We start from the raw sequence: 26,722 nt of genomic DNA on the forward strand, positions 1-26,722 counted from the left end.
GGATTATTAAAAAAAAACACCTGTAAACGGTCACAACACCATATTTTGACCTTTGCAGGTTTTTGACATCGACTTAACATTACATTCATAAATAAACATAAATATATACCTAATAATATACATAAACAATACATAATACCTGCAATACCTCCGTCATTACAGCTTCACTGCATTATCACAGGAAATCATAAGAATCTTATAAACTCTGGACAGTATAAAAGCCTGTAAAGTGTCATAACACTACATTATCATTATGTCTATAAACAAAACCAGTCACTCGTTTACATGATGCCTAGTGGAATAAGCAGATAAGAAGGCTTATGCAGGTCCTATGTAGCCTTATGAACCTTAAAGAGGGGGTTTGGAGGAAATATGGGCAAAATAAACATTTTACATAAAGTCATATTTTATTTAAATATTTTTTTGAGGTTAAGAGTTTGAGATTGAGGTTAAAATTGAGATTCAGATTGAAATTGAGGTTGAGGTTAAGATTGAGGTTAAGACTGAGACTGAGGTTTTCTTTCTGAACAGAGATCAAAGGTCATGATTTTTCCATAATTTATCCATAAACATTAAATAAACATCATATTTTTCTAGAAAGCTTCATCACACAAAACACGTTCTATCTTAGTCAGAGAGATAAATATAATTAAACACAATTAAAAGGCGATGATGTAAAAAATATCCAAGAAAATTGTTACCTTGTAAAGTCAATGCAAAGATTTTTGTTTTCCAACTGAAATTCGTCATAGCGGAAAATCCGAATTAATCCCAGACCCCAAATATTAATTGTTGCTTTGTTCGCTTTCAAATTCAATCAAATTTCAGCGGAATAAAACTCGGATTAATTTAATCCCGCTCGTTAGCAAGCGCAGGAAAACATAGCGAAATATAAAAATACATCAAATCTACAGAGACGAGGAGTTTAAAGAGGAAAGATAAAGAAGAGAAAGCAGAGTTCAAAGGCGCATTGTGTGAAAGAGCGCTAATTGACTTTTACTTATTTTGAGTAAAAAAAATGTGACATTTTAAAATACTTTTTTTTTGCCAGCAATCATTGAAGCTCTGAAAAGAGCAAATGAAGATGTGTGTGTGTGTGCATGTGTGTGTGTGTGTGTGCGTGTGCGTGTGTGTGCATGTGTGTGTGTGTTTCAGAGTTTCTGCCATGCAGGTATTTTATTCCAGACTCCACAGAGGAGAGGAATGTTGTAGTGAAAAGTCTGAAGGTACACGGGGTTTAGAGAGAAGTGACGAAGTCAGAACCCACCAGGATCGTCTCTAACAGCTAACAGAGTTCTAAGATTTCCGCTCTTCACTTATAGTTCGTGGATTAATCCAAACCTCAGGAACTCAGGAACAGAGAGAGCTCTAGCTAACTTAAACATTCTTTTTTTTTTTTAAATCCAAGACCAAGGTGAACCTCGATTGAGATTGAGGTTGAGACTGAGGTTGAGGTTGGGATTGAGGTTGAGATATGATTTAGATTGAGTTTGAGGTTGATAATGAGATTTAGATGTAGTTTGATATTGAGGTTGAGACTGAGGTTGAGATTGAAATTTAGATTGATGTTGAGGTTGAGATTGGGACTGAGATTGAGGCTGAGGTTAAGACTGAGGTTGAGGATGAGACTGAGACTGAGTTTGAGTATGAATCAAGAGGCTAAGACTGAGTATGAGGCAAATCAAAGCCATTTCAAGATCAAATCCAGATAAACACAAGACCAAGTCATGATGGAGACTGAACACCATCTCATCATTCTCAAGTACTTTACTCTTCTATACTCTTCTGCACTCTACTCTATTGAACTCTACTGTACTCTACTTTATTGTTCAATTCTCTACTTTATTCTACTTCACTCTATTGTACTCTACTCAACTGTGCTCTGCTGTACTGTATTGAACTCTACTGTATTACACTCACTCTACTCTACTTTATTGTACTCTACGGTACTCCACTCCACTGTATTTTAGTGCACTATACTCTTGTGTTCTGCTCTATTGAACTCTACTGTACTCTACTCTGCTCTACTCTAGGCTATTGTACTCTACTCTAGAACTCTGCAGAATAATCCTGGATCATTAAGAAGTGATCATAAAGGTACGAAAAAGGTCAAGTAAAGACCAAATTCAATTTCAAGTGAATAGAGAAAACTTTTCAAACCTCTAAAGCACTAAAACTTCACCTATGGACTCGGACTTTGGTCTGCTGAAAGTCGAGGAATTAAAAAACCCATTTACGTCTCCGATAAGGAGAGTGAATAAAATTGTTCTGACTGAAATAATGTCTGTCCTGGGGAGATCAACAGAACTGTCTCTGGAGCTAAAGGTTTGAAGAGTTTGGGGAAAAGCCGTGCTGGAAAAGTGTGGAGTGAAGTTTGAAGTTTGTTGTGCATCAGAAGTGCAGTGCAGTCAGCTAGCATTAGCATTCTGAGCACTTCCTGAGGGATGGGGAGAGAGATTCAGCAGGAGCGAGGAGTGAATTGATCAGTGACTTTACTGCAAAGGTGGCACTTTCGGGACTAATTAATGTTGCAGCACAGAGATCGGGAGAAAAAACGCTAGCAGGTTAGAGGAATATGGAGACGTGCGGTCAGAGTGTTCAGTTAATTTCATGCATCAAGGATCTCGCAAGTGAGTGTGCTAACTGTGGGGATTTAAAAAAATTACAAAAAACAAACAAACAAACATACAAACAACAACAACAAATCCTGACAACACATGACGAATTACAACACTCTTACTGCTTTAGCTAAATAAACAACAAGTCTCAAAGTGGTTTATTCCACTAATGCTGCAGCAATTAGCCAGCGATTAGCAATTTTATTTTATTAAAGAACGTCGCACATTTGATCTGTTTATTTTTACAATTAATATTTGAGAAACAAGTTCTCACTTACGTTATAGCAGCTATAAACACTCTTTCCATTACCAGAGTGTCTTGAAGCAATTAACACACACAAACACACACACACACAAACACACACACACACACTACATTATTTGTTACTTAACATATTTTTAAACCAAGTAATAAAACATAACAGTGACATCAAATGAATCAAATGAATCAAGAGTATTATGGTGTGCCATTTAAGGAATCATTTCATTCAACTCTTTCCCCGTCCTAATTCACCCCACCATACACGTCTCTGCGAACGAGCTGTTGCCATGGAAACCATACCGTATTAGATCGAGCATGTTAATAATCATCAATAATCACCAGAAGTGTATCCAATCACAGTGGAGAGTTCAGTGCGGCTCACGTTAAAGATGGCACTAATGATTCCTGTAGCCATGAGGACAGGAATCACATCTCTAACAGGAAAGCATTTCTTTATTCCGATGTTTTCTTTCTCTCTCATCGCTGAAGATGTTCAGACAGAGAGTGTGAGTATTCTGAGAGACGCCTCGAGGCTAAATGAGCCTGGACTCGGAGTAAAAGGCGTCTGCCGTGTGAAGGACAGGCGAGAGTTAGGACTGAGGTCATTTCAAACCGATGCTCCTTAAATGTCAAGCTGTCAGTAAACAGCTTTAATTCAGCTCCTTCTAATGAGGGAGCGCTGCTGTCGACTTCTGCTCCATGAGCTTCTGATCTAATGCCAAACCATTAGGTGCAAAAGTTTGTATTCCCTTAAGGGCAAACATGATGAAAATAAATACAAGCTGTGATTTATTTTTTATCCCAAATAAGAGGATTAATGTGATGAATGAAATGTGTGTAGTGTTGTACGCATGACGTCAAACTGTTTCCTGTTCGCATGTAAGAGCGATTAAAGGTTCAACAGGCGACAGAAGTGTAAACAGGTTTATATCAATACGCTCCTTCTAATAGGTTATCGTTTCCATAGTAACAGCTTCTTCGTAAAATCTTGTTGATTTGTTTCCTATAACAGTACAACATGTGCACACACACACACACACACACACACACACAGAGTACTTTATTCCTTAACATATTTTTTAAACCAAGAAATAACACAATTATGTCAAATGAATCAGGAGTATTATGATGTGCCATTTAAGGAGTCATTTATTCAGACTTGTTTCTCCGTCCGAGATTTAGTTGTGCTCGAGCTCGGGTTGTTTTAAATAAGGCTCTAAACTTAAACCCACTGTGTGTGTGTGTGTGTGTGTGTGTGAGACGTATGTGGAGTGTGTGTGTGGAGTGTGAGGGTTTCAGTCTCTGCCCTAGAAACCCCAAAAAAAGTTCTATTGCAGTGAATCATTTCCAGCACAGTCAGCTGAGATGATCCATAATCCTGACCCAAAAAAAAGAAACTTCTTGGCACGACATGTGTGTGAAGGAACACGTGAATAAAACTCATACACTGTTCACACGGCACGTCATTCATGGCGTGAAATAAACACGGACACAACAGACACATTTCAAATGAATCACTGAATCATTTGTCACATGATTCGTTGTTCACTGTGTGAAATAAACACGGACACAACAGACATTTTTCAAATGAATCACTGAATCGTTACGTCACATGATTCATGTATTTGCAGGTGATCCCAGAATGATGACACAACGTCACGCATGTCTTCAGGCCACAACACCTCAAAATGTGGGGATCACTCACACACTCACGTGTGAACAACACACAGGATAACGTGTGAGATTTTTCACTCTGTGATGCTGATGAATCGTTCTGCTGAGCTGCAGCTCCAAACTTCGCAACCTGAAGAAGCCGCCAGTTAAAGCGTGGACAAATTATTCAGGGAAATAAACATCTATAGATGGAGAGTGATTTACTGAAAACCGCCGTGAGAGCGCGGCTATTTCTCTAAGAAATCGAGCAGGGTCTTTAGCGGAAAATAAGCTGGAGTGATGCAGACAGAGAGCATTAAATCACTGATGATTTCACTTAAACTGCCAGCGCTGGCTCAAGGATCCACGGACGGGAAGATCAGGAGAAGAAACCACTGCTTTTGATGCTGCCAAAAATGGAGGGAAAAAAATGAAATAGAAAATCAGCGACGATCAGACCTGAGATGAGGGGATGACTTCCTAAAATCAAGGAAAACAAACGGAAGATAAAAACGTAATAACTGAAAATAGTTTGTTTTTATATGAACACAATAAAGTGAAATATTGTTCATATTTGTTCATCTAATAATAAAAAAAGAAAAAAAAAATCAGAAGGGATTCCCAAAATCTCTTAAAGATCTTTTTTAAACATTTATTATTGATTTATTTTATTTTATTTTGTTGTATTTAACTGTATTTTATAATTTTATATTAAAAATAATTATATAATTTTATTTTGTATTTTTTTGTTTTTATTTTATTATTTAAATGAATGAATGAATGAATGAATGAATGAATTAATTAATTAATTACAAAATAACCACATTTACATTAAAAAACTTAGCAGGTTATAGGAATATATTATTTACACAAACTTTATATATTTATTGAAATATTAATCTACACTATAACCACTAAACTACTTGTGTATTAAAGGAATCATTTTGTGATCATTTCAAAACAACAAGATCAACAATTTCATCATCATCATCATCATCATGATCTAATCATTTCTGTTGTTTACCTACAATCATTATTTACATTTCCACCAATTTCAATCAAGTGACTTTCCAGCTATAGATAAATTAAAATGAATGGATTTGTATTGGCTCCGCCCCAACATGCATATTCATGAAAATCTAAATCTGTGCTCCTACTTAATAAAACCTCATCCTCATTCGTGATTCAGCAATTTACCAATCAGCATATTCACGACTCACCCGAGCTGTCAATCATCATCCGCCCCTCGTCTGCCCCTCCCCCACAGCTGGTGTGGCCTGCACATGAGGCCTTCGAAATCATCCAGTCACACGGTGAGGGTTCGTATAAAGTGGCAGAAAGCGCCTTTATTAGAAAATGAAACTTATGTACATATATTTCGTTGTTTTTTTTTACATCTTGTAGAACCCCGCCGCATTTATTTATCCGCCATCGGCAACGTATTTACACACAACAACCGAAAGACACGCCCCCTCAACAAGATCGTACACATACAAAATGAATCATCCAACATAAAACAACACAGCCATCTCAACTACCTTTAATATTACAAACGATAGGAAACGATGAAGTTCAGCGAAAGCAGGATATGTTTCAACCATCCCACTGAATTAGTACTTTCTCATGCAGTTTGCCCGAAAGCAGAAAGTCTGTCGTAGGACATGTTATAGCGCACGCACAAGGTGGAAATGATTCAGTATATAAAAAAAAAAAATTCAGACAAAAATCGAGTGGATTTATTTCACATCAAATTAAAAACGTTAAATATTAATACAAATTTTAACAAGGAAACAGGAAACACCACTCTCTCTCTCTTTCTCTCTCGCTCTCTTTCTAATGCTCTAATCTCACTTTCCTACACTTTTCATTTCACTTTTAAAATCATGCAACACAAATCGCTAAAATGAAAACATCTCACGCAGCTCACTTTCTTTTTTCTTCCCGAACTCACTTTCCATCAGAATTCCGCTCGACAGTCCTCCGAACGAAGACGGAACGATCTGGACGGCGCGGGACGAGGAGAACTCCGAGACGATAACCTTGCGCCGATCATCAGGAGTCTTCATTTACATTTAAATGACATCTCCGTCTGTATTGTAGCACTGTAATGTAAGGCTTAATTACGGGTAAGTGAACGCAGTCGCGCGTGAAGGATTCTCTTCCTGTCTTTACTCCCAACGCTTCGGAGCCTCGTCTCTGAAATTAGCTCGCTCGCTCTGGATTTTAAAACAATTTTTTGTCATTTTCTTTCAAAAAGTAAGACTTTGGTAAGACTTTACTCTGACTTTAGTGTTCATAGGACTTCATAACACTGACGTAGATCCTTTACGACATCTGACATAAATCTACATAAACATTTATAACAGGCATCATTTACACAGGGCTACAGCTAAAGCTACACAAGCCAGACAAGTGAAATAAACATTTATAAAGGCTTATTCAAAGCTACATAAGACCTACATAAGCCAATCAAGACAACTGACCTACATAAACATTTAATTATTTATAAATCAACCTACATAAATATTTATAAAGGTTTATTTCAACAAGTGTCAGCTACATAGAGCTACATAACAAACACACATACAGAAGACAAGTGACATAAACCTACATAATCATTTATAAAGACTGATTCCAACAAGGTGAACAAAACCTACATGAGTCCTTCAAAACAACTGACACAAAGCCACAATAAATATCTATAAATGCTTAAGCCAACAATGGGACACATAGGGCTACACCTACATAGGCCCCTAAAGACAACTGACACCTATTCCATCCTTAGAAACCCATCAAGATTCTTCATAAACATTTATAAATGCTTATTCCAACCAGTGTTAAGGAGAAGTGCCTACATTACACCTACATAATACCTTCAAGAAAACTGAAAAAACTTACATAAACAAGCATAAAGGCTTATTGAATTGACTTCATGACACCTACATAAAGGCTTATTCCACCAGACTGCATAGCACCTACATTAGTCCTTCAAGATAAGGGATATAAATGCACATAGACATTTCTAAAGGCTTTTTCCAACAGGGCTCAGTTACTGTAAGGACAAGTGTTATGCACCTTTATGGATAGTTATGACAATTTAATAGCACTGTAAGAACAAGTGATGTATCTTTATGTCAGTTACATGACAGTGTAATAACAAGAGATATGTCTCTTTCCATGACACTAATATTGTAATAATGTGACGTTATCACTGTTATGTCTCCCTATAGGGTGTCACAGCTAGTGTTATAACAACCTTATGTCAACAATCCAGGTGTTATGCCACATTGTCTTTAGACTTGACAAAAGCATCAAAGGTCTTAATGAATTCCTAATGGAATAAGGATAAGGATTATGGTAGCGTGTGTTTATGTCAAATCCTGTAAAGGATGCACATGAGTGTAATAAGGGCTTATGAACACGATCTGTAAATGTTACACTATTTTCTTCAACACCACAGCTGGAGATCGGAATCCTTTCCTTTTATTTTGAGAATATTGCTGCTTTATAATCTGAATGTTTTTTTTTCCGGGAGATAAAACCCGGCGTGATGGATCGACTCCATCAGCGTCAAACAGAGACTCGTCATTTTATCTGTTTCTACGATTCCAAGAGGATTTTATGGATTCGTTCGGAGGGAAAATGACTCTATTAGCGAGCGATGAGACAATGAAAAGACGACCGTCAGACACAAACACGTTGGAAAGAAACGTCCTGGACCTGAATCTCTGCGGGAAAAGAATTCTGAGAATAAACACGACAGACGAAAAACAATTACTCCTTAATTCGCATTCCATTTTAAACTGAGAAAGTACTAATTTTTTTGTCTCTTATCGACTCGACTACTTTGCCTAATCTAGCTCTGTAGCACTTCCTTATCGAAATAATCATCTGAGCTACGTTAAGGTCACATCTGCACTAGGAAAAGTAAATGAAAAATACCATACTTAAGATTCTTTATAAACTATGGATGGAAATTCCTTTGTCCTGAAACTCAGACCACGAGCAGATCCTTCGCTTCTTCCTGCAGATGCTAATGATCCCTGACCTGCACCTTCACTCCTAACAGATATGACCAAGACCTACAGAAACCATCCTCACACACACACACACACACACTATAAAAGAAGAAGAAAGCAATATTTTGGTTTGGAGTATTTTGTGGAAGAGTCTCAGACTTCACACTCTTTCTGTCATGTTTATCCATGAGACATGCAGCAGCCAAAATCACCTGCAAGCCGGCTGAGCTTCAGATAAATAGTTATAGTTATAATAATAATAATAAATAAAAAATAAAATAAAGAAATCTATATTTCTACAGAGAGAGAAAAAAAATATGCATGGCTACAATCCACATCTGATTCATCTGTTTGTTTGCAGACTGAGAGAAAGAAAGAAAGAAAGAAAGAAAGAAAGAAAGAAAGAAAGAAAGAAAGAAAGAAAGAAAGAAAGAAAGAAAATAATAAAAAGAAAAAAAAGAAAAAAAGACAATGATTTTCAGAAAGAAAGAATAATAAAAAGAAAAAAAATAAATATAAATAAATAAATGATTTTCATAAAAAAGAAAAAAGGAAAGAAAGAAAGAAAGAAAAAAGGAAAAAGGTAGAAAATGGCAGAAAAAGTTAAACAAAAAAAAGTACATAAATAAGTAAATGAATAAACAAATAAAATAAATCAGCATTACATTTAAACTCTGAAATTACGAAAGAAAGAAAAAAAGAAAGTATGAAAGATATAGAAAAAGAACAACCAACCAACCAAATAAATAAATAAATAAATAAATAAATGAATAAATAAATAAATAAATGAATGAATGAATGAATGAATGAATAAATAAATAAATAAATAAATAAATAAATAAATAAATAAATAAATAAATAGATAGTACAGTAGCATTTAGCAGCAGCAGCAGCAGGAGGTCTGGGGAAAAAGATTACACTGAAAAACCCTCTTCTTTTTTCTATTTAAAATAGTTCCTTCAATCCTTAAGGGAGTTTAAAAAAAAGCTCTTATTGTTACAGCAAAGAATAAATTAAAATGAAAGGGGAGAAAAAAAAAAGAAAGAAGAAGAGGTCATAAGAGGTTTGGGGAGGGGGTGGAGGGGGGTGGGGTCAGTCGCCTCGGAAGAAAGGGATTTTTTTTTTTTTTTTTTAATTTGTGTGTGTCTTTACAGCTGGAGTGTGTGTGGTGTGAAAGCGCTGGTGATGCTGAGGAGTAAAGCGAGGTTCTTCACCTTACAGAAGAAAGATGAGGGGAAAAAATCGCAGCTGCGGTTCACAGAGTAACACATCCCTCAACAAAACACCTGGCTTTTTTTATTTTTATTTTTTTTACTTCTGTCCTTCTTCCAGCAGCAACGGCGACGTGTTGAAAACGTCATCACGTAGCTTTCCGTACAGCAGGTTCATCTTTTCACCCTGTTACAAACAAGTGGATCGTAGGATCATAACAAAAGCGTATAAAGCATTACACTTGGGTTTGCATGCCTCTAATATTCTTCAGGTAATTAAAATACATTACTGCTCCACTCCAGGAGCGGGGTTATTAAGAGTTATTAAGAGTGTGACATTAAAAAAACAAAAAGAAAAACCAAAACAAAAGACAAAATCTTCTTTTAGAAAAAATCTACGAATGTCATACATGATTACAAGACCTTGATATTTTACATGTGCATATTACTTACACATTAGCTTCGTCAAGCAGCACTTAATCAGATAAACATGTTCATGATACATACTAAAGGTTCTCCGAGGATCTCCGAACGCTGGGGTCACAGGAAAGAGCAAGAATTCCTTTGGGAGACAGACAATGATATGAAAACTGGCCCAGTGCAGCAATTAACGTCCTTAATGCTAGTCTCATAATAGCACAATGTCCTCTGAATACGTTCAAACCGAACAAAAAGCTTGCATTATTATTATTATAGTTATTTATTTATATATTTATATTTTTTATGAATATAAGACCTGGAGTCGTGAGCAGCATTCTCGATTCGAACATGGCTGGATGAGCAGGAACGCCTCTCAGCTCGCTCGAGTCTAACTGTTGGATTTTTTCCATTAAAGTGACTGAGCTGAAAGACCTTGAAAGACGAGTAAACCATCAAGATGGAGACGAAGGAATAAAGGATAGGAAAGACTCGCTAAACACAACACATATGTGTGCTTTTGAGCTTTTGAAGGCCAAACAACAGCGGTCATCAATTTTCCATCCAGTTGGTTGATTTCCTGATTAATCTCATTTATGCTTCCTTATACGACAGTGATGGTGAATTCTCCATTCTGATTTTGTACCATGGCTAGGGAGATGTTTACTTAATATTTATGGAAGGAGTCGAGGTAGCGCTAGAGCTAAAGCAGTAACTTGAAGTTACTTTAGGTTTGCACTTCAGGGTTTCTTGGTAACAAAAAACCTACAAGTGTTACTTTTACGCCTTGAAAGAAAGTTTATGGAACGTAAGGGAACATCTTTTTACAGCTGCAAGTGAGAACGTCTTTTGCAGAGGTTCCACAACGTTACTATGAACTGCAAATTGCTATGGTGTTAGAGAAATAAATCACTTTAGGATGTGTTGGTATCTAAAAATAACACTTCTGGGGTTCCAACAGTAACTTGCTTGGCATCACACTAGTCCGTCATTGATTATTTTCTAGCCGCATGCCTCGTTATGTATTATTCCTTAAGAGCTTCAGAGAGTTGCCTGAAATGAACGTCGGAAAGCCATGGGCCATTCTGCTCGTCAGAATCCTAGTGAGGAGGAAGCATTAATGAGGCTTTTGTATGTGAGAAATCAGCAAACTGTCCTGGATTGAACTAGAATCGATGACCGTCCACAACACAGGATGATCCTGAGCTATCGGATTTGGATATAACGTCTAATTCAGGATGGAATTCACCATGAACACTCTTAGAAAAAAAAAGTCTGACTGTAGAATCCTGAAGGGTTCTTTCGAGTTCTTTCTAGTATTTTCATCAGTTTTCTTCAGGCTTTGTTAGATTCCTACTATAAATTGTTTTATCTTGTGACTCCATGTGAGCCAAGAACCCCTACCTTATCTGAAGAACCCTTGAGGAACGCTTTTTTTTTCATAAGAGTGCAGCTTGGTATCAGGTCTGCAGAAACCCTGCAGAGGTTTTGGCCATTGTGGTGGCCATGTTTTAGAGGCTAAAAGGACACCAAGTTGCTAGTTTATTAGTTATTCAATCAGAATACAGAAATCGAGGGGAAATCCTTAAAGGTTCTAAATAGAACCACAAGAATCAAGGGTTTTCTTTTCAGAGAGGGTTGAACCCTGTTAAAAAGCTGAGAAGCCTTACTTAAACATGGAGGTCTGTAGCTCTATGGGAACAAGATGTTAAGAGGATTTTGCTTGGTAGTCCTCTGTAAAAGGGTCACTGGTCATGATGCACTGACCAGTGGTGCTTCAGTTAGACTTTCCAAGGAACAGTTCATTGTTGGATAGAGGGTTTCCCTTTCTGAGAAACTTCTAAGCAAAACCCATTTGAAAAGCTAAGAACCATTACCTATACAAAGAACCCTGGAGGAACATTTTATTCTCTAGACTGCAGCTCAGTATCATGTCCACAGAACACATTTTTACAAGGTTCTTTGCTATTCCATCATAATGCCTAAATGCAGAAAGGTACATCAGCTTGTCCTTCTGAGAGGAATCCTTCAATATAAAGTAAAATCCTAAAATAGTACAAGAGGTTTCCTTACCAAAGTAGATCCTGTTTAGAAAGCTAAGAAACCTTTGGGGGAACCCTTTTCCCAGCAGTACAACTCTGAAATCTGTTGAGAGGGTGAAATTACATTAGTGTGGAATTAATTCTTTAGTAAGCTTAGTACTCTTGCTCAGACTGCAGCTCTGTATCCTGTCTCCACAGCAGGATTTTAGAAGGCTTTGGCCATTGACCATTTTTAAGGGAGAGTGAAAGTACACCAAACTTTCAATTTAGAGTGCTAAATGCTGCTTTCGTGCTTTTGTTGGTCTCTCTTCAGGAATCATCAAGCATGCTGGACACTACAATGCAGGGTTTTCCACCCAGAGAGGCTTCCAAGCAAAACCCTGACAGAACATTGTCACGATATGGGATGATTTGATTTAATAACTGATAAACAGGTAACTTGGTGAGACGCAACATATGTCATCCTATTTGAACTTAATGATTCAGAGCTGTTTTGAACTGACCTTATGGCAAGAACGCAGCAACCACAGGCATTGCAGCCACCCGGCGAAAAGTAAACAACAGTCATTCAGTGATGCTCTGATTTCACAGTGCACTCAAGTACCCAACGTAATGGATTACAAAAAAACAAACGTAAAGTCAACAGACAACCAAAGAAATTGTCAGTACCCTGTTTCGGATGGGGGATCAACAAAACATTCCCAGACGCTAATCGGTCAAACTGACTTACTAGGTACAGGTCAAACTTTCATTGCACTGGCACATCCAGCTTTAATCTGTCGTTAACATTGTTTTCATGTAAATGTAAATGAGTTGTATTTCTAATAAAATAAATAAATACATAAATAAATAAGTAAATACGTGCAAAAGAATCTTCCTGCCAGTAATTGAGAAGTTTAAAAAGCAGGGACGTGAGGGTAACTAATGATTATTGTGCTACCACATAAGCTAAAATTCTAAAGGTCTAAATAGGGATTAGAATGCCAAAAATCCCAACTCTATAGTAATAGATAATAAAAGCAACGCAATGTTATGCTTCCTGTTGTTGAAACACTCCTTGCTTGCCTAAGGTTTATTCAGTAAACAACTCCTAAAGCGCCGTGGCTAGGCTACAATCTGGCCCACTTCAAAGTGGTCCATCTGTCTCAGTAATTGCCTTTTCAATAATACACATGCCTCTGAGGTAACTGTAGGGTCAGCCAGCCCTGGACTCAGTTTCCTCAGCATAAAACCTGACTAACCGGGCTTTCGAAGCTTGCCCAGAAAATATTTGCTTTCCTACAAGGGTAAATAACAAATGCTGAAAACCTTTGGCAAGCGCTATTCGGGAGGATGACTACTGATATATGAAAAAGTGATAGCTGCAAAATATAGTACTTGAGTACTTAGCAGTTTTTCCTTTTAACATGTGGCCGACTATGGCGCCCTAAGTGAATAGTTATTTTTAATTATACAACGACAGAGTATTAAACGTCTGACTCAAGGCTAGGTATTTTCTTATACACTCGTCTATTGCTGAACTGAGAAGAACTGAGGACCCGAGGAGCTGAGTATGCACTCGTCTTGTTGGCTACATAAGGCATCGCATGCTCTGAAATGTACAAGTCATTGGGTATTCGACCATCCCTGGAACAGTATGAAGCGGTGGACTTCACAGAGGACCTCAGATTGTTTTCGTTCCTGGTTTTGATAGGAGCAAATTGTTTGTAAATGTCAGACGAGCTCCTGCCATGGACCAGGCGTGCGTCATCCCGTATTGCCTGCATGAATGGGTTGTCCGTTGTATGATCGGGGTAAAGCGATTTGCTGCGCTTGCTCTCCTCCAAGTTGTGGTTGAAGAGCATGGACCTGCTGCCAAACAGTTTGTCGGACTTGCTGAACAGGTTTGCAAATGAGCCGTCCTCCAGGAAGCGGTCCTTCTCTTTGAGGCTGACGCTGCGTGCCGGCCTGTTGAGGTCAACCTCTTTGGGTTTCTCCAGCATGATGTTGTCGACGGAGTGCTGACGACTGAGTCGTAGCTTGTTCCTTTTCTGCACATGAGGCCCATCCATCTGGGGCCAGTAATGGCTGAACAAGTCGTCTTGCTGCATGCTGGGACTGATCATGGCCTCCTGCAGCATCTGATCTTCGCTGATGTCATACAGGTTGCACATGTGGACACAGGCCTCGCAGCGGTTGTAAGGTGAGCGCATGGGGCCATAGGGTCCTGACCCAAAGTTGGGTACCTTTGACAGGCAACTCCGGCAGTGGGTTTGCTTGTAACGATCGTTGCTTTCGTGCGGACTCAGGTTCTTGTCCTTTAAGCTGTAATGCTTGTTGAAGACGTTGTCTGGCAGGAGGTCCACGTCGGTGTGATGGAGGGGGCTGCTGTTCAAATGGATGATGGGCTGGTCGCATTTCCTGTAGTTGTCATTGTGGTCGGAGTACATTTCGGGGAAATCCAGATCATCAGCCGCAAGGCCTCTATTCTCTCGAAAATGCACAGGTTCCGAGTGCAGACTCAGCTCCCGGTCAGAGTCTATGGTGTAGATTTTTTCTCGTCCTGTTCCGCCCTGCTTATTTTTTAAGTAGGACAGCTCCACTTCGCTGCAATCCCTAGGGTATTTTGACGTCATCGATCTTTTTTTTAAGCTGTCCTTGGCCTTCAGGTGCTTGTTGTTCTCAGGATCCTTGTAAGAGGCGGCTCTGCTCGAGCAGTCAGAGATGTCGGAGTGGGCTGCCTCCTCTGGCAGGTAGCGCTGACTCTTCATGGACAGACGGGGGTCTGGAACCAGCATGTCAGGTGTCTGGCTTTGTCGTAATGTATCCACAGACTTTTTCCAAAGAGCCCTGGGTTTGGCAGCGGTCTGAGCTGCATCTGCACTCATAGCCACCTCGACGGTGTTGGGGTTGGACTCGTTCAGTGTGAGTGGGTGTTGGCCCTGGAAGATGTAGTTGTTCAGGTGGTCTTTGTGTCGGTTAGCCAGATAGCTCTGGATTTCACTGGAGTCTGCATAGACGTCCTTTTGGGCGTAGCTTCGGTTGTCTGTGTAGACAAAGTTTCCTTTCTCCGACATCAGATCCATGATCATGGGCCCGGCTGAGTGTGTGAACTCGCTGCTGCGTTTGGGGGAGTTTACCCTGGAGCCACTCAGGGTGGTCATGTTTGTCATCTGCTTGGCTGACTTGATAAGCTTGAGCATGTTGGCCTGGGGGCTGAAATCCAAATCAGGGGACTTTTTCTTCATATCAATATGGACACCGTGAATGCAACTCCAAATACCCTGAGAAAAGGAAGAAGGAACATCAACACAATGTTTAAAACAAAAAAAATTTAACAAATGTCTCAAACTTCTGCCTATAATAATGTCAGTAAGACCTCCACTTCAAACAGATCTACACCAGGATGTTCTACCAAAACAGAGATCTCACTATACTTCATAATCTTCACTCAAGCTAGGAATGATGAACAATCCCTAACTCTAAACTGAATGTCAAGCACCATCAAATTTATACTGGGTTAATTTTTCACCCAGACCACATCGGTGAAGAAAGGAGATCTGTGGACTGATGAATGGTACGTTCTGCATCTTTAAGCTTCCGCTTATTTACCTTCTGTCATGGGCATCTATATTGATTGTCCCATTTTAGCCTCAAATACTAAAGTGGAAAACTAATCTAGAGTTTTGAAAAAAAATTGATTATTCTTCCTCTACTCAGTGTTCTTCATAGTGACAGTGTTTTCACCAGAAACGTAACAATGCTTTACTCTTCATTGTGACAAACTGCACTGATACAATTTAGTACAAATCTAGCAAGGCACACACACACACACAAGGCATCGGCGTAATCTGAGAATTGTAATGCTAATAAAAAAAAAGAAAAAAAAGAAATCACGAACGAACTTCTGAGTGTGATATAGGTGACAAAGTATCCAGGACGTTCAGGAAGGACCCTAAAAGGACAGAAAAGGTTCAAGGTTCAGCATTTACCCTGCTGATGGTGAAGAGCAGGCCTGGCTTTCCGGAACACACTCCTGTGAAGCAGTAGCGAAGCCTCCAGTAGAACAGATGCTCCCACACGAAGGTGATCAGGCTGAGCCCCATAGCTGTAGCCAGCATGTAAAATACCCCGGCCATGTTGTCGACATCCAGCTGACTGCTCATGACCTCGTTCTTCTCATTGTGGCAGATTCCGGTCAGCCACTGGGCCTCCAGTTCTTCCATTTCACCTGCACACACACACACACACACACACACACACACACACACAAGGCGATCAATCATCCTGCCACTCCTATCTCCTACACACTTCAGCGAGCACCGCTATCACTACGCTGGAGGAATATTGTCCTGTTGTGAAACTTTCCAGTGCAGAGAACGAGAAAAATACACACTTCGGGTGTCAGCCATATGCCGGCCCCATACAAGACTGCCAAAATGATTATTCCGTCATTTATCAGGGTTTACGTTAGCCAGGCGGCGGATGGAGACGTAGCGAAGTTGTCTGTTCCTTCCTCTGAACCCGTTTGATTTTAAAAAGCTCACTATAACAAGCTGATTTGAAGAAGTCACATAAACACACAACAGTCTGAGAATTTTCCAGAAACAAAAACAAGCTGAATTACACACACACACACACACACACAAACACACACACAAACACACACACACATGACCTATACGCCACTGGTCTTCATTCAAACTGCTCAGAATTCTTCCATGGTTAGAATTTTTCAGAATGTACATAAAAAAAACCCGATGTGCTAAAGCTCTGGAAATAGTTCAAAGGAATTACATTAATAATATGAGCTGAAGCCACTGTGGCTCTTGTTTGCTTGTTGACACAGATAAGAAAAAAGGGAATACATTAGAATATATAAACACTCACACGGGCCTTCTGTTTACTTCCATATGGAAAAAAATAACTTCATAATAACATCAAAGAAAACTGATGAACTCGAAATCCTGCGCTTGAGAAGTCCTTAGAAGTCCTTAGAGGGGTCAGTGTCATCTATCTATCTATCTATCTATCTATCTATCTATCTATCTATCTATCTATCTATCTATCTATCTATCTATCTATCTATCTATCTATCTATCTATCTATCTCATTTAATTTCAATCACCTACATAAAAAATGTAAAGACTTATTCCAGTAAATGTCACTAAGGAAGCTTTCATCAAGTTTGATGGAACATCCGAGGATTTTCTTCACAAAAGTTTGATGTAAGTAAGGAGACACACACTGGAGTTAGAACTTAGCAAACAAACTTCACTGGAATGAAATGAAACTGAAACTGAACTGAAAATGAACTGAAATGACCTGAGAGAAGCTCTCTGGAGTCTCATGCACTTGGTCCATTGACCATCATCTGATACATGACCCTCAAGTAAAAGCTTATTTCCAACTTTCATGAATTCTTCAAACAGTGTCCTGACACCGTAATGGAAATTTTCTGACCTTCACGTGAGCCGATCTTTATGAAAAGGGCCGTGTCTGTTACAGTAAACCTTTATGTACACATGTTTATGTACCAAAGGATCGGATGATGAAGGGTTTACGCAGATTTATTTTAAAAAAAACATCAAAACAAAGCGTGTATTATTCAGAGAGAAGTCTCTCACCGTCACCGATGATGGCCAAGATGGCCAGGTCCACTTGGCGTTTCCATGGCGAGCCCTTCTGTAGCGCAATGCCGTAACCTGTTGTAGCGAAGATGTAGCCGCTTCCAATGGTCACAAGCTTGCAGCCTTCGTCCCGACCGGCCATGTAGTTCAGCACGGCAGCGTCATATATAAACGCATCCAGTTTGCTGAGAAACAAACAAGAGGTGAAACTTCAACCAAACAGAGATGGTGATGATGATGATGATGTAAAACTCCTACACTTCCAGATTTCTCTCCAGGGTTCACAGCTGATACGTGGGAAGATTTTTTTTTTAATTGTTATTGTATAAAGTACAAGAATGTATTCCTCATCCAGCTCTACTGTATACATTCAATAAGAAGAAAAGTCAGAGCACAAATACTTTCTTCAAGTATTTGAAGAACGTGTGTGTGTGTGTGTGTGTGTGCGTGTGTGTGTGTGTGTGTGTGTGTGTGTGTGTGTGTGGGTGGGTGCTTGTCTGTCTTAACAGCACAGAGAAGGAGTGTTTGACCTCTTGATGAGGTAGAAGAGCACTTGAAAAGGGTTTCTCTGAGAGTCTCAGAGCCCTGACCAGTCTGACACAGCGAGTCCAAAGGAATCAAGCTAATCCCGCTGTCACAAGCCGACGAGCCAAACACCTCCAACCTGCATACGAGACAAAACTACTAACAGGCCCACACACACACACACACATACACACGGTGACACAAGAGTGTACCACGTCTCCGAGTCTCCCTAATGAGTGACATTTGGAGCTGATGCTAGCGAGATGTTCTTCTCCTTCTTCGCTTTGTCTGAAGCCCTTCATTACATCGACATTCTGACATTTCTGGAATGTCAAACAAACACAACTCCTGGGTTCGGACCCGCGCCCAGTGTTTACTGCCAGGAGTCTGTAATGATGTCGCTGCCCTGTGTGAATCTGTGGAAGGATGATGTAGGATGTATACACTGAGCTGGTGTGAAGGTATAGCACACACTTCAGGGCTGCTAGTGTGCTGGTTCACTTGGGGTGTAGGAGAGAGAAGGAATGATGGGTTACAGGATCGTACTGATGATTTAATCAATTTACAAACCTCTGACTTTACTACAGACTCCTCCTACTTTCATGGACATTATTAAATAAACTCCTCCTACTCCCACTTCCTGTTTTGGTGTGTGTGTGTGTGTGCTCTTTTGATAATTGGGCCAATCATAAATCTCCACCATACAACCTCCAAATAAACCCCGCCTACATGGACACTATTAAATAAACTCCACCTACTTCCATGGACACTATTAAATAAGCTCCACCTACTTCTATGGATAATATTGAATAAACTCCACCTACTTCCATGGACACTGTTACATTACATAAATTCCTCTTACTCCCACTACCTGTTTTGGAGTATGTGTGTGTGTGTGTGTGTGTGTGTGTGTGTGTGGTCATTTGCTAATTGGGCCAATAATGTATCTCCACCACACTACCTCCAAACAAACTCCGCCTTCTTCAATGGATACTATTAAATAAACTCTGCCTACATCCATGGACACTGTTACATTTACTCCCACTACCTGTTTTGGAGTGTGTGTGTGTGTGTGTGTGTCTGTGTGTGCATGTGTGTGTGTGTGTGTGTGTGTGTGTGTGTGTGTGTGTGTGTGCGTGGTCTTTTGCTAATTGGGCCAATAATGTATCTCCACCACACTACCTCCAAACAAACTCCACCTTCTTCAATGGATACTATTAAATAAACTCTGCCTACATCCATGGACACTGTTACATTTACTCCCACTACCTGTTTTGGAGTGTGTGTGTGTGTATGTGTGTGTGTCTGTGTGTGCATGTGTGTGTGTGTGTGTGTGTGTGTGTGTGCGTGGTCTTTTGCTAATTGGGCCAATCATGCATCTTCACCATGCTACCTCCAATAAACTCCTCCTACTCCCACTTCAGGGGTAGGTGGGGGAGGGCACTATGGGGCCTTTTGCTAATTGGGCAATTTGCTGATTGGATACTTTTAAATAAACCCCGCCTACTTCAATGGACACTATTACAATACATAAACTCCTCCTACTACGGAGTGTCAGGGATAGGTGTGGGGGGGCACTGTGGGGTCTTTTGCTAATTGGGCCAACAATCATAAATCTCCACCATACAAGCTCCAAATAAACCCCGCCTACTTTCATGTACACAATTTTATTACATCTGTTTTGTAGTGTGTGTGTGTGTGTGTGATCCTCTCCTCACCCGGTCTTCAGGCTGACCAGAGCGTCTGTCACTCCCGTCTGATGATACTTCACCATGTACTGGTGCATGTCCGGATAGTTTTTCCGGATGTTTCTCTCAGTGCTGCCGTTAGGGACCGTCCCAAATCGGAAGGGCGGGGAGTAGGAGTACGGGCTCTGGAACTGCCAAGAGGGGAAAAAAACAAGGGACGAGATTCAGAAAATGATACAAATCAGGAACAAATATCCATTAGAGTGTCTGGAAGAAGAAACGATCTGGCACACACACACACACACACACACACACACTCATACACCAGAGGCTTTTATGAGTATTTATGATGAGACTGTAAATGAAAAGACGATTAGTTTCATCTTGTTTTATTTTTAGGCTCCATCATTATTCCCTATATTTCAACATGGCCTTGTGTGTAACGTTAAAATATTACAAAGAAATCGAAATAAATAAATATTCATGAATAATATTCATATTAAGATCTCACTGTGAAAGTTCTCTCAGTAAAACTCTCGCCTCTCACGCAGCGCTTTATTTATTTATCATATTGTTAGCATTAACAGAGACCTGAGCGACGCTACGCTAAGAGATCAGCAGGATTCCCGCGACTCTGTAAGACATTTCGGCTGCTCTGATGGCGTCGCTCTCTCTGAAACGTCTGCTTCTCTCCGCGCGGGAGAAACGTCACCGCCAGGACGAGTGTTTTTTAGCGCAGTTTATCGCGCCACTGATTAACCGAGCAGCTCCACAGACCCAGAGTTCACATATAATTACTGTGATTTAGTTACGCCGATAAATACACATCTCCACTGTGTGTGTGTGTGTGTGTGGATGAGTTCGAGTGCTCCACTCTTCTTAAGAGCCTGCTAGCAGTTTGTTGGAGTGTCATTGTGTGTACGGAATATCAATGATCCTGACAGATCACGAGCTTCTCCGCGACGGGAATGGATCAGACACGTGCTTCCTGTACGGAGAAAATAAAACACCATCGGGGGTAAGAATGCTTCTGTGATCAGAAAATGATCCACTCGGGGGTAATAAGAGTGACTCCGCAGTGACATCACACCGCTCCGGCCCTGAGTTCGGCTTATTCTCACGTCAGGTTGATCGGATTTCACTCCTGAAGACTGGAAAGGTCCGGGGAAGGATTCGGACCAACAACAAAAAATCAGCAATCATTTTCAATCAGTTGAAACAAATGAACGAGTGATTTTCTGATTCAGATCATTTCAGTTTGAGCTGCTGTTTAGAGGAACAAGAGCTTGGAGCATCTCAGAGAACAGAAATGGGTTCAACATTTCAACATTTACTTTAAGGATACAAACATTTGTGTGGAAAAAAAAATGTTTTTCTGGAACTTTCTATGAATATATCACTCCTACTAGGCTCGGGGAAAAACAGAAACACGTCGGAAACACTACAAATTCTTAAAGACCTGAGTGTCTACTTTCATATCAGACACTATGAAATAAACTCCACCTACTTTCATGGACACTATTAAATAAACTCCACCTTTTTAATGGACATTATTAAATAAACTCCACCTACTTTCATGGACACTATTAAATAAACTCCACCTACTTTCATGGACACTTTTAAATAAACTCCACCTACTTTCATGGACACTTTTAATAAACTTTACCTTTTTAATGGACACTATGAAATAAACTCCACCTACTACCATGGAAACTATGAAATAACTCCACCCACTACCATGGAAACTATAAAATAAACTCCACCTACTACCATGGAAACTATTAAATAAAGTCCACCTACTTTTGTGGACATTATTAAATAAACTCCACCTACTTTCATGGACACTATTAAATAAACTCCACCTTTTTAATGGACACTATGAAATAACTCCACCCACTACCATGGAAACTATAAAATAAACTCCACCTACTACCATGGAAACTATTAAATAAAGTCCACCTACTTTTGTGGACATTATTAAATAAACTCCACCTTTTTAATGGACACTATGAAATAAACTCCGCCTACTACCATGGACACTATTAAATAAACTCCACCTACTTTCATGGACACTATGAAATAAACTCCACCTACTTTCATGGACACTATGAAATAAACTCCGCCTTTTTAATAGACACTATGAATTAAACTCCACCCACTACCATGGAAACTATGAAATAAACTCCACCTACTACCATGGAAACTATTAAATAAACTCCACCTACTTTTGTGGACATTATTAAATAAATTCTTCCTATTCCCACTTCCTGCTTTGGAGTGTGTGTGTGTGTGTGTGTGTGTGTGGTCTTTTGCTAAGTGGGCCAATCATGTATCTCCATCATACTGCCTCCAAATAAACTCCTCCCACTTCCATGGACACTATGAAATAAACTCCACCTTTTTGCACTATTAAATAAACTTTCATATGAGCTTCACTGTGGAATGAAAAATGACAAAGGCACTCATCAACATGGACACAAGAAAAACAGGAAGGAAGTCCATTATTTGAGGAGGTGACCGGTGGTTTGTCTACAGGGTCGTGTAAAAACTATAATATTTCCCATGTTGAAGTGAAGCTCTTTAAACAAATCTCTGCACCATACTGAATTTTTATTTATTCATTTTTTTTGCTACTTCAGCAAAACGTGTAAAGCGGCGAAATGAAAAGCGGCGAAGCGAGAAACCGCTAGCTCTTTAATTAGCCGCGTTTCCTTTCGAACACGATGGTGTGATTCTGCAACGTGGCGGAAAAAAAAAAGAAAGATGAAAAGCACAAATGCTCCAGTTTCATTCGATTCAATGAAACATCTTAAAAACATGTAGATTCTTTATTATTAATCTAACAGATGATGTCATTTCCTTTTTATCCTGAGGAAAGAGGATTTTTTTTTCATTTCTTTCTTTGCTAGTGTGGCTAATGTTGGACAGAGTCAGCGTGGTGTTCTGATCAGACACACAGTGTTTAAGTCTAATCTCAGGCATTATTTTGATTAGACAGTGTTTTTCATCCTGGAGCTGTTTAACCACCTGAAGAGAGAATAATTATCTACATTTGATCAGTTAATCACGAGTCCATTTATACTGAAGATGAAGAAAAACCTGTGGGAAAGAGCATGACACTGGAGATTCCTTCAATCCTTCCTTCCTTCCCTTCTTCCTTCCTTTTTCCTTCCTTCCTTCCTTCCTTCCTTTCCCTCCTGAAAAACATGTTGGAAAGAGCATGACATTGGAGGCTCCTTCAATCCTTCCTTCCTTCCCTTCTTCCTTCCTTTTTCCATCTTCCCTTCCTTCCTTCCTTCCTTCCTTCCTTCCTTCCTTCCTTTCTACTTTCCTTCTTTGTTTTCTACTTTCCTACCCTCCCTCCCTCCCTCCCTCCTTCCTTCCTTCCTTCCTTCCTTCCTTCCATCCATCCATCCTTTCCTCCATCCAAGATGGTTAAATAGCAGAAAACTTCCTCGTATCAGTGTGAATGAGCTGTTGCTATGGAAACGATGAGGCATTATAACGAGAGTGTTACTAAAACAGAAGAAAATCTGTTACAGGAAGTGAAGCGACGCCTTTTGTCCAATCAGAAGAGAGAATTTGTGACGAGTCTGGGCTCCTTTACTCCGTTCTTCACGCTCTTTATTCAGCAGGATGGAGTGTGAGGATATTTCCGGGCGCTACGATGCTCTGGGTATAAATTACAGCAGGAATACAAATGAGGAAGTAAACGCCGAGCTACATTAATGCTGTAGAGACTGTAGCTGTTGCGTTCTGGAGTTTATTAGCTCTGTGTAAAACTCGCTAACGTCAGAGCTGCTGCGAGAGGAAATAAATCAACAGCATGCTGAACCAAGGCGTGCATGTGCTCTCGCTAATGCGCTTTTACTTCTGTAAAAAAAGTTAAAGAATCATCTTCATTATGCGTTTTAACCATGGCGTTATAGATCATCTTTAGAGAGAAAAACAGCAAGACAAAGATTTTTCCGTTTACATTTTTAGCTGCAATTTGCGACCCAGTTTTTTTTCGTCCCAGAGTCACTTTTAAATCCCTCAAAAGAACCAGCATGCTAGTGATCTACATATGGTCATGCTAATCTGTTAAAATATTTGCGTTTCAACATCCGACCTGCGTAAATATGTACGTGAGCTACGCTAGTTAGCCATAACACTATCTTTTAATGTTGTAAAGCATGAAAGCTAAACCTGAAATGTCACTCTGACTGTTTATTGCTAACGAGGCTAGCAAAACCCTGGAATTAACATTAGATCTTCACGATTTGTAGCTAATTTGTAGCTAGTTATAGTGACCACTGCTAATAATAGAGGTGGTGTTTAGCACTGCTCATTTGTTTAGTTAATATAACTGTAAAATTGAGTCATCTGTGAAGCAATGAAGCAGTGACTCAACTCAATTTTTAACCTAAACAATGTATTTACTGTTGCATGAATCATTTACTCAATTATCTGAAGCTGAAAAAGTCAGGACCCGAGTCTCACCTTCTTGTCGCTCAGCCCCGTCACCTGGTCCACGAACTCCTCTTGGATCATGAAGGCGGCTAGGTTGGCAGTGTAGCTGGCGAGGAAGATGACGGCGAAGAAGGCCCAGACGGACACGATGAACTTGCTGGTGGTGCCTTTAGGGTTCTGCACGGGGACGGAGTTGTTGAAGACCAGACCCCAGAGCAGCCACACCGCCTTGCCCATGGTGAAGGAGGGTCCATGTGGGTCTGAAACACGACACCGGTTCAGATTCAGTAAATACGCCGTGACTCCAAGGGGAAACCTTTAACACTACCTGTTTGCCCAGTCACAGGAAGCTGCCCTGTAATAACGGAACCTCGGAGCCGAGGGTGATGCTGCAGGCAGCCAAAACTATGAGTTACTGTGACCTGATTTCTTACTATAGCAACGATAAGAATCAGAATCAGAATCAGAAAAAGTTTTATTGCCAGGTACAGCAAAACGTCAGCAAGGAGCACTTTACAGTACTAGGAATAAGCAATTAAAACCAGCAATTTACTTTTATTCTGACGTGACATTAACCTGACTGATCAGAATCCGAGTTGTTTTGCGCTCTGAAGTTTTGCAGGTCCAGTATAATCGACGGTGTTGTATGTAGCTCAGCTCTCACTTAGATTTCTGAATTTTTTCAGATCAGAGTGTGAATGAGCGAGAGAGCGATGTGGAGGAGGGTCCGCAGTGGATGTGTAGGCGGAGGCTGGAGAAGGAAGTGAAATTTATTATCCGTAAGAAAATCGAAGTCGATCGATAGGAAGGCAGCGGAGGCATCAAACACACGGCCTGTGATTTATAACCTTCGCTTCAGATGATACCACAGGACCTGAGTGCGACTCTTTTTCTGGCGAGGTAAGGATTTTAATCTTTTTAAAAGAGCTCTAATTGGTTAGAAACGCTCCTAGAAAAGAAAACCCTCTCTGTGTAGGGTGGATCATCCAAACTACCCTCATCTGCCACTTTTAAAGGCAGAGTTTAGAGGTGGAGTTTAGATGTGTGAATAGAGGCAGAGTTTAGATGTGTGAATAGAAACGAAGTTTAAAAGTGTAAATAGAGGAGGAGTTTAAATGTGTGAATAAAGGTGGAGGTCAGATGTGTGAACATAGGCGGAGTTTAGATGTGTGAATAAATGTGGACTTTAGATGTGTGAAAAGAGGCGGAGTTTTAATCTGTGACTAGAGGTGGAGTTTAGATATGTGAACAGAGACGGAGTTCAGATGTGTGAATAGAGGCAGAGTTTAAATGTGTGAATAGAGGCGGAGTTTAAATGTGTGAATAGAGGCGGAGTTTAAATGTGTGAATAGAGGCGGAGTTTAAATGTGTGAATAAAGGTGGACTTTAGATGTGTGAATAGAGGTGGAGTTCAGATATGTAAATAGAGGCGGATTTTTCACACTTCAAGTGTGTGTGTGTGTGTGTTTGTGTGTGTGTGTGTTATCTCTCACTCAGCCTCAAGAGATGTAATATTCAGAGTTTTTGGCCAGAGGCTTCCTTTAACTCGAGGAACATGAAGGAGTTCCTAATTGAGCAGCTTTCTGTGACCTTCAGGACTTCAGAGTACACAGGAACAGGAAGTGGTCATTACTGCACCATACCTTTGCCCTGTGCCAGGTTCCTGTTAAAGCCCAGAGGACTGATGTACTCGAACATGAAGACGGCCATGGCAGTGACCAGCAGCAGCATGACGAACATCATCACCCACACGGACGCGCTGAAGGGTTCTGAGGGACAACCAGAAGAACCAGAACAGCAATTAGGATCAGACACTTCCATTTTCCAGAGTGTTCTAGAGCAGGACGGGAGGATGAGCCCAAACATAAATAAATAATTAAATAAATAATTAAATAAATAAATAGTAATATTTATTAATTTATAAATAAATAAATATTTATAAATATGTATAAATGTTTATTAATTTATAAATAAATAAATAAACAAATACATAAATAAATAAATAAAGATTTAAAAAAGGAAAATATCTTTAATATTCATTTCTTAGCTAAAAATTAATTAACATTCTTTAATAATTAATTTTGTATTATTAAAAAAATCTGGACGCTGTTTAAAATAATTTATGTACAAGCAGAATAAGATGTTTTTTTCCCTTTTTGTCTAAAAAAATTCCCAGATCTATGAATATTCATAAATATGCAACTTAACATTCATATATGCAAATTG

At 39.7% G+C, this 26,722-nt stretch overlaps 1 protein-coding gene across 1 annotated transcript in view; it reads right to left on the reverse strand.

The window, feature by feature from the left end:
• Positions 1–9,367: 9,367 nt before the first annotated feature.
• Positions 9,368–26,722, reverse strand: part of grin2aa (glutamate receptor, ionotropic, N-methyl D-aspartate 2A, a) — a 142,288-nt gene continuing 124,933 nt past the window's right edge. The window contains exons 8-13 of the mRNA XM_058405123.1: positions 26,140–26,265; positions 24,527–24,756; positions 20,075–20,235; positions 17,829–18,016; positions 16,194–16,432; positions 9,368–15,485 (exon numbers count right to left, since the gene is read on the reverse strand). Of these exons, the coding sequence (XP_058261106.1) occupies positions 13,689–15,485; positions 16,194–16,432; positions 17,829–18,016; positions 20,075–20,235; positions 24,527–24,756; positions 26,140–26,265 (2,741 nt within the window). The 3' untranslated portion in view covers positions 9,368–13,688. The remainder of the gene's footprint in view (positions 15,486–16,193; positions 16,433–17,828; positions 18,017–20,074; positions 20,236–24,526; positions 24,757–26,139; positions 26,266–26,722) is intronic.

This window comes from Hemibagrus wyckioides, linkage group LG02 (assembly GCF_019097595.1).
Source record: "Hemibagrus wyckioides isolate EC202008001 linkage group LG02, SWU_Hwy_1.0, whole genome shotgun sequence".
Taxonomy (NCBI): domain Eukaryota; kingdom Metazoa; phylum Chordata; class Actinopteri; order Siluriformes; family Bagridae; genus Hemibagrus; species Hemibagrus wyckioides.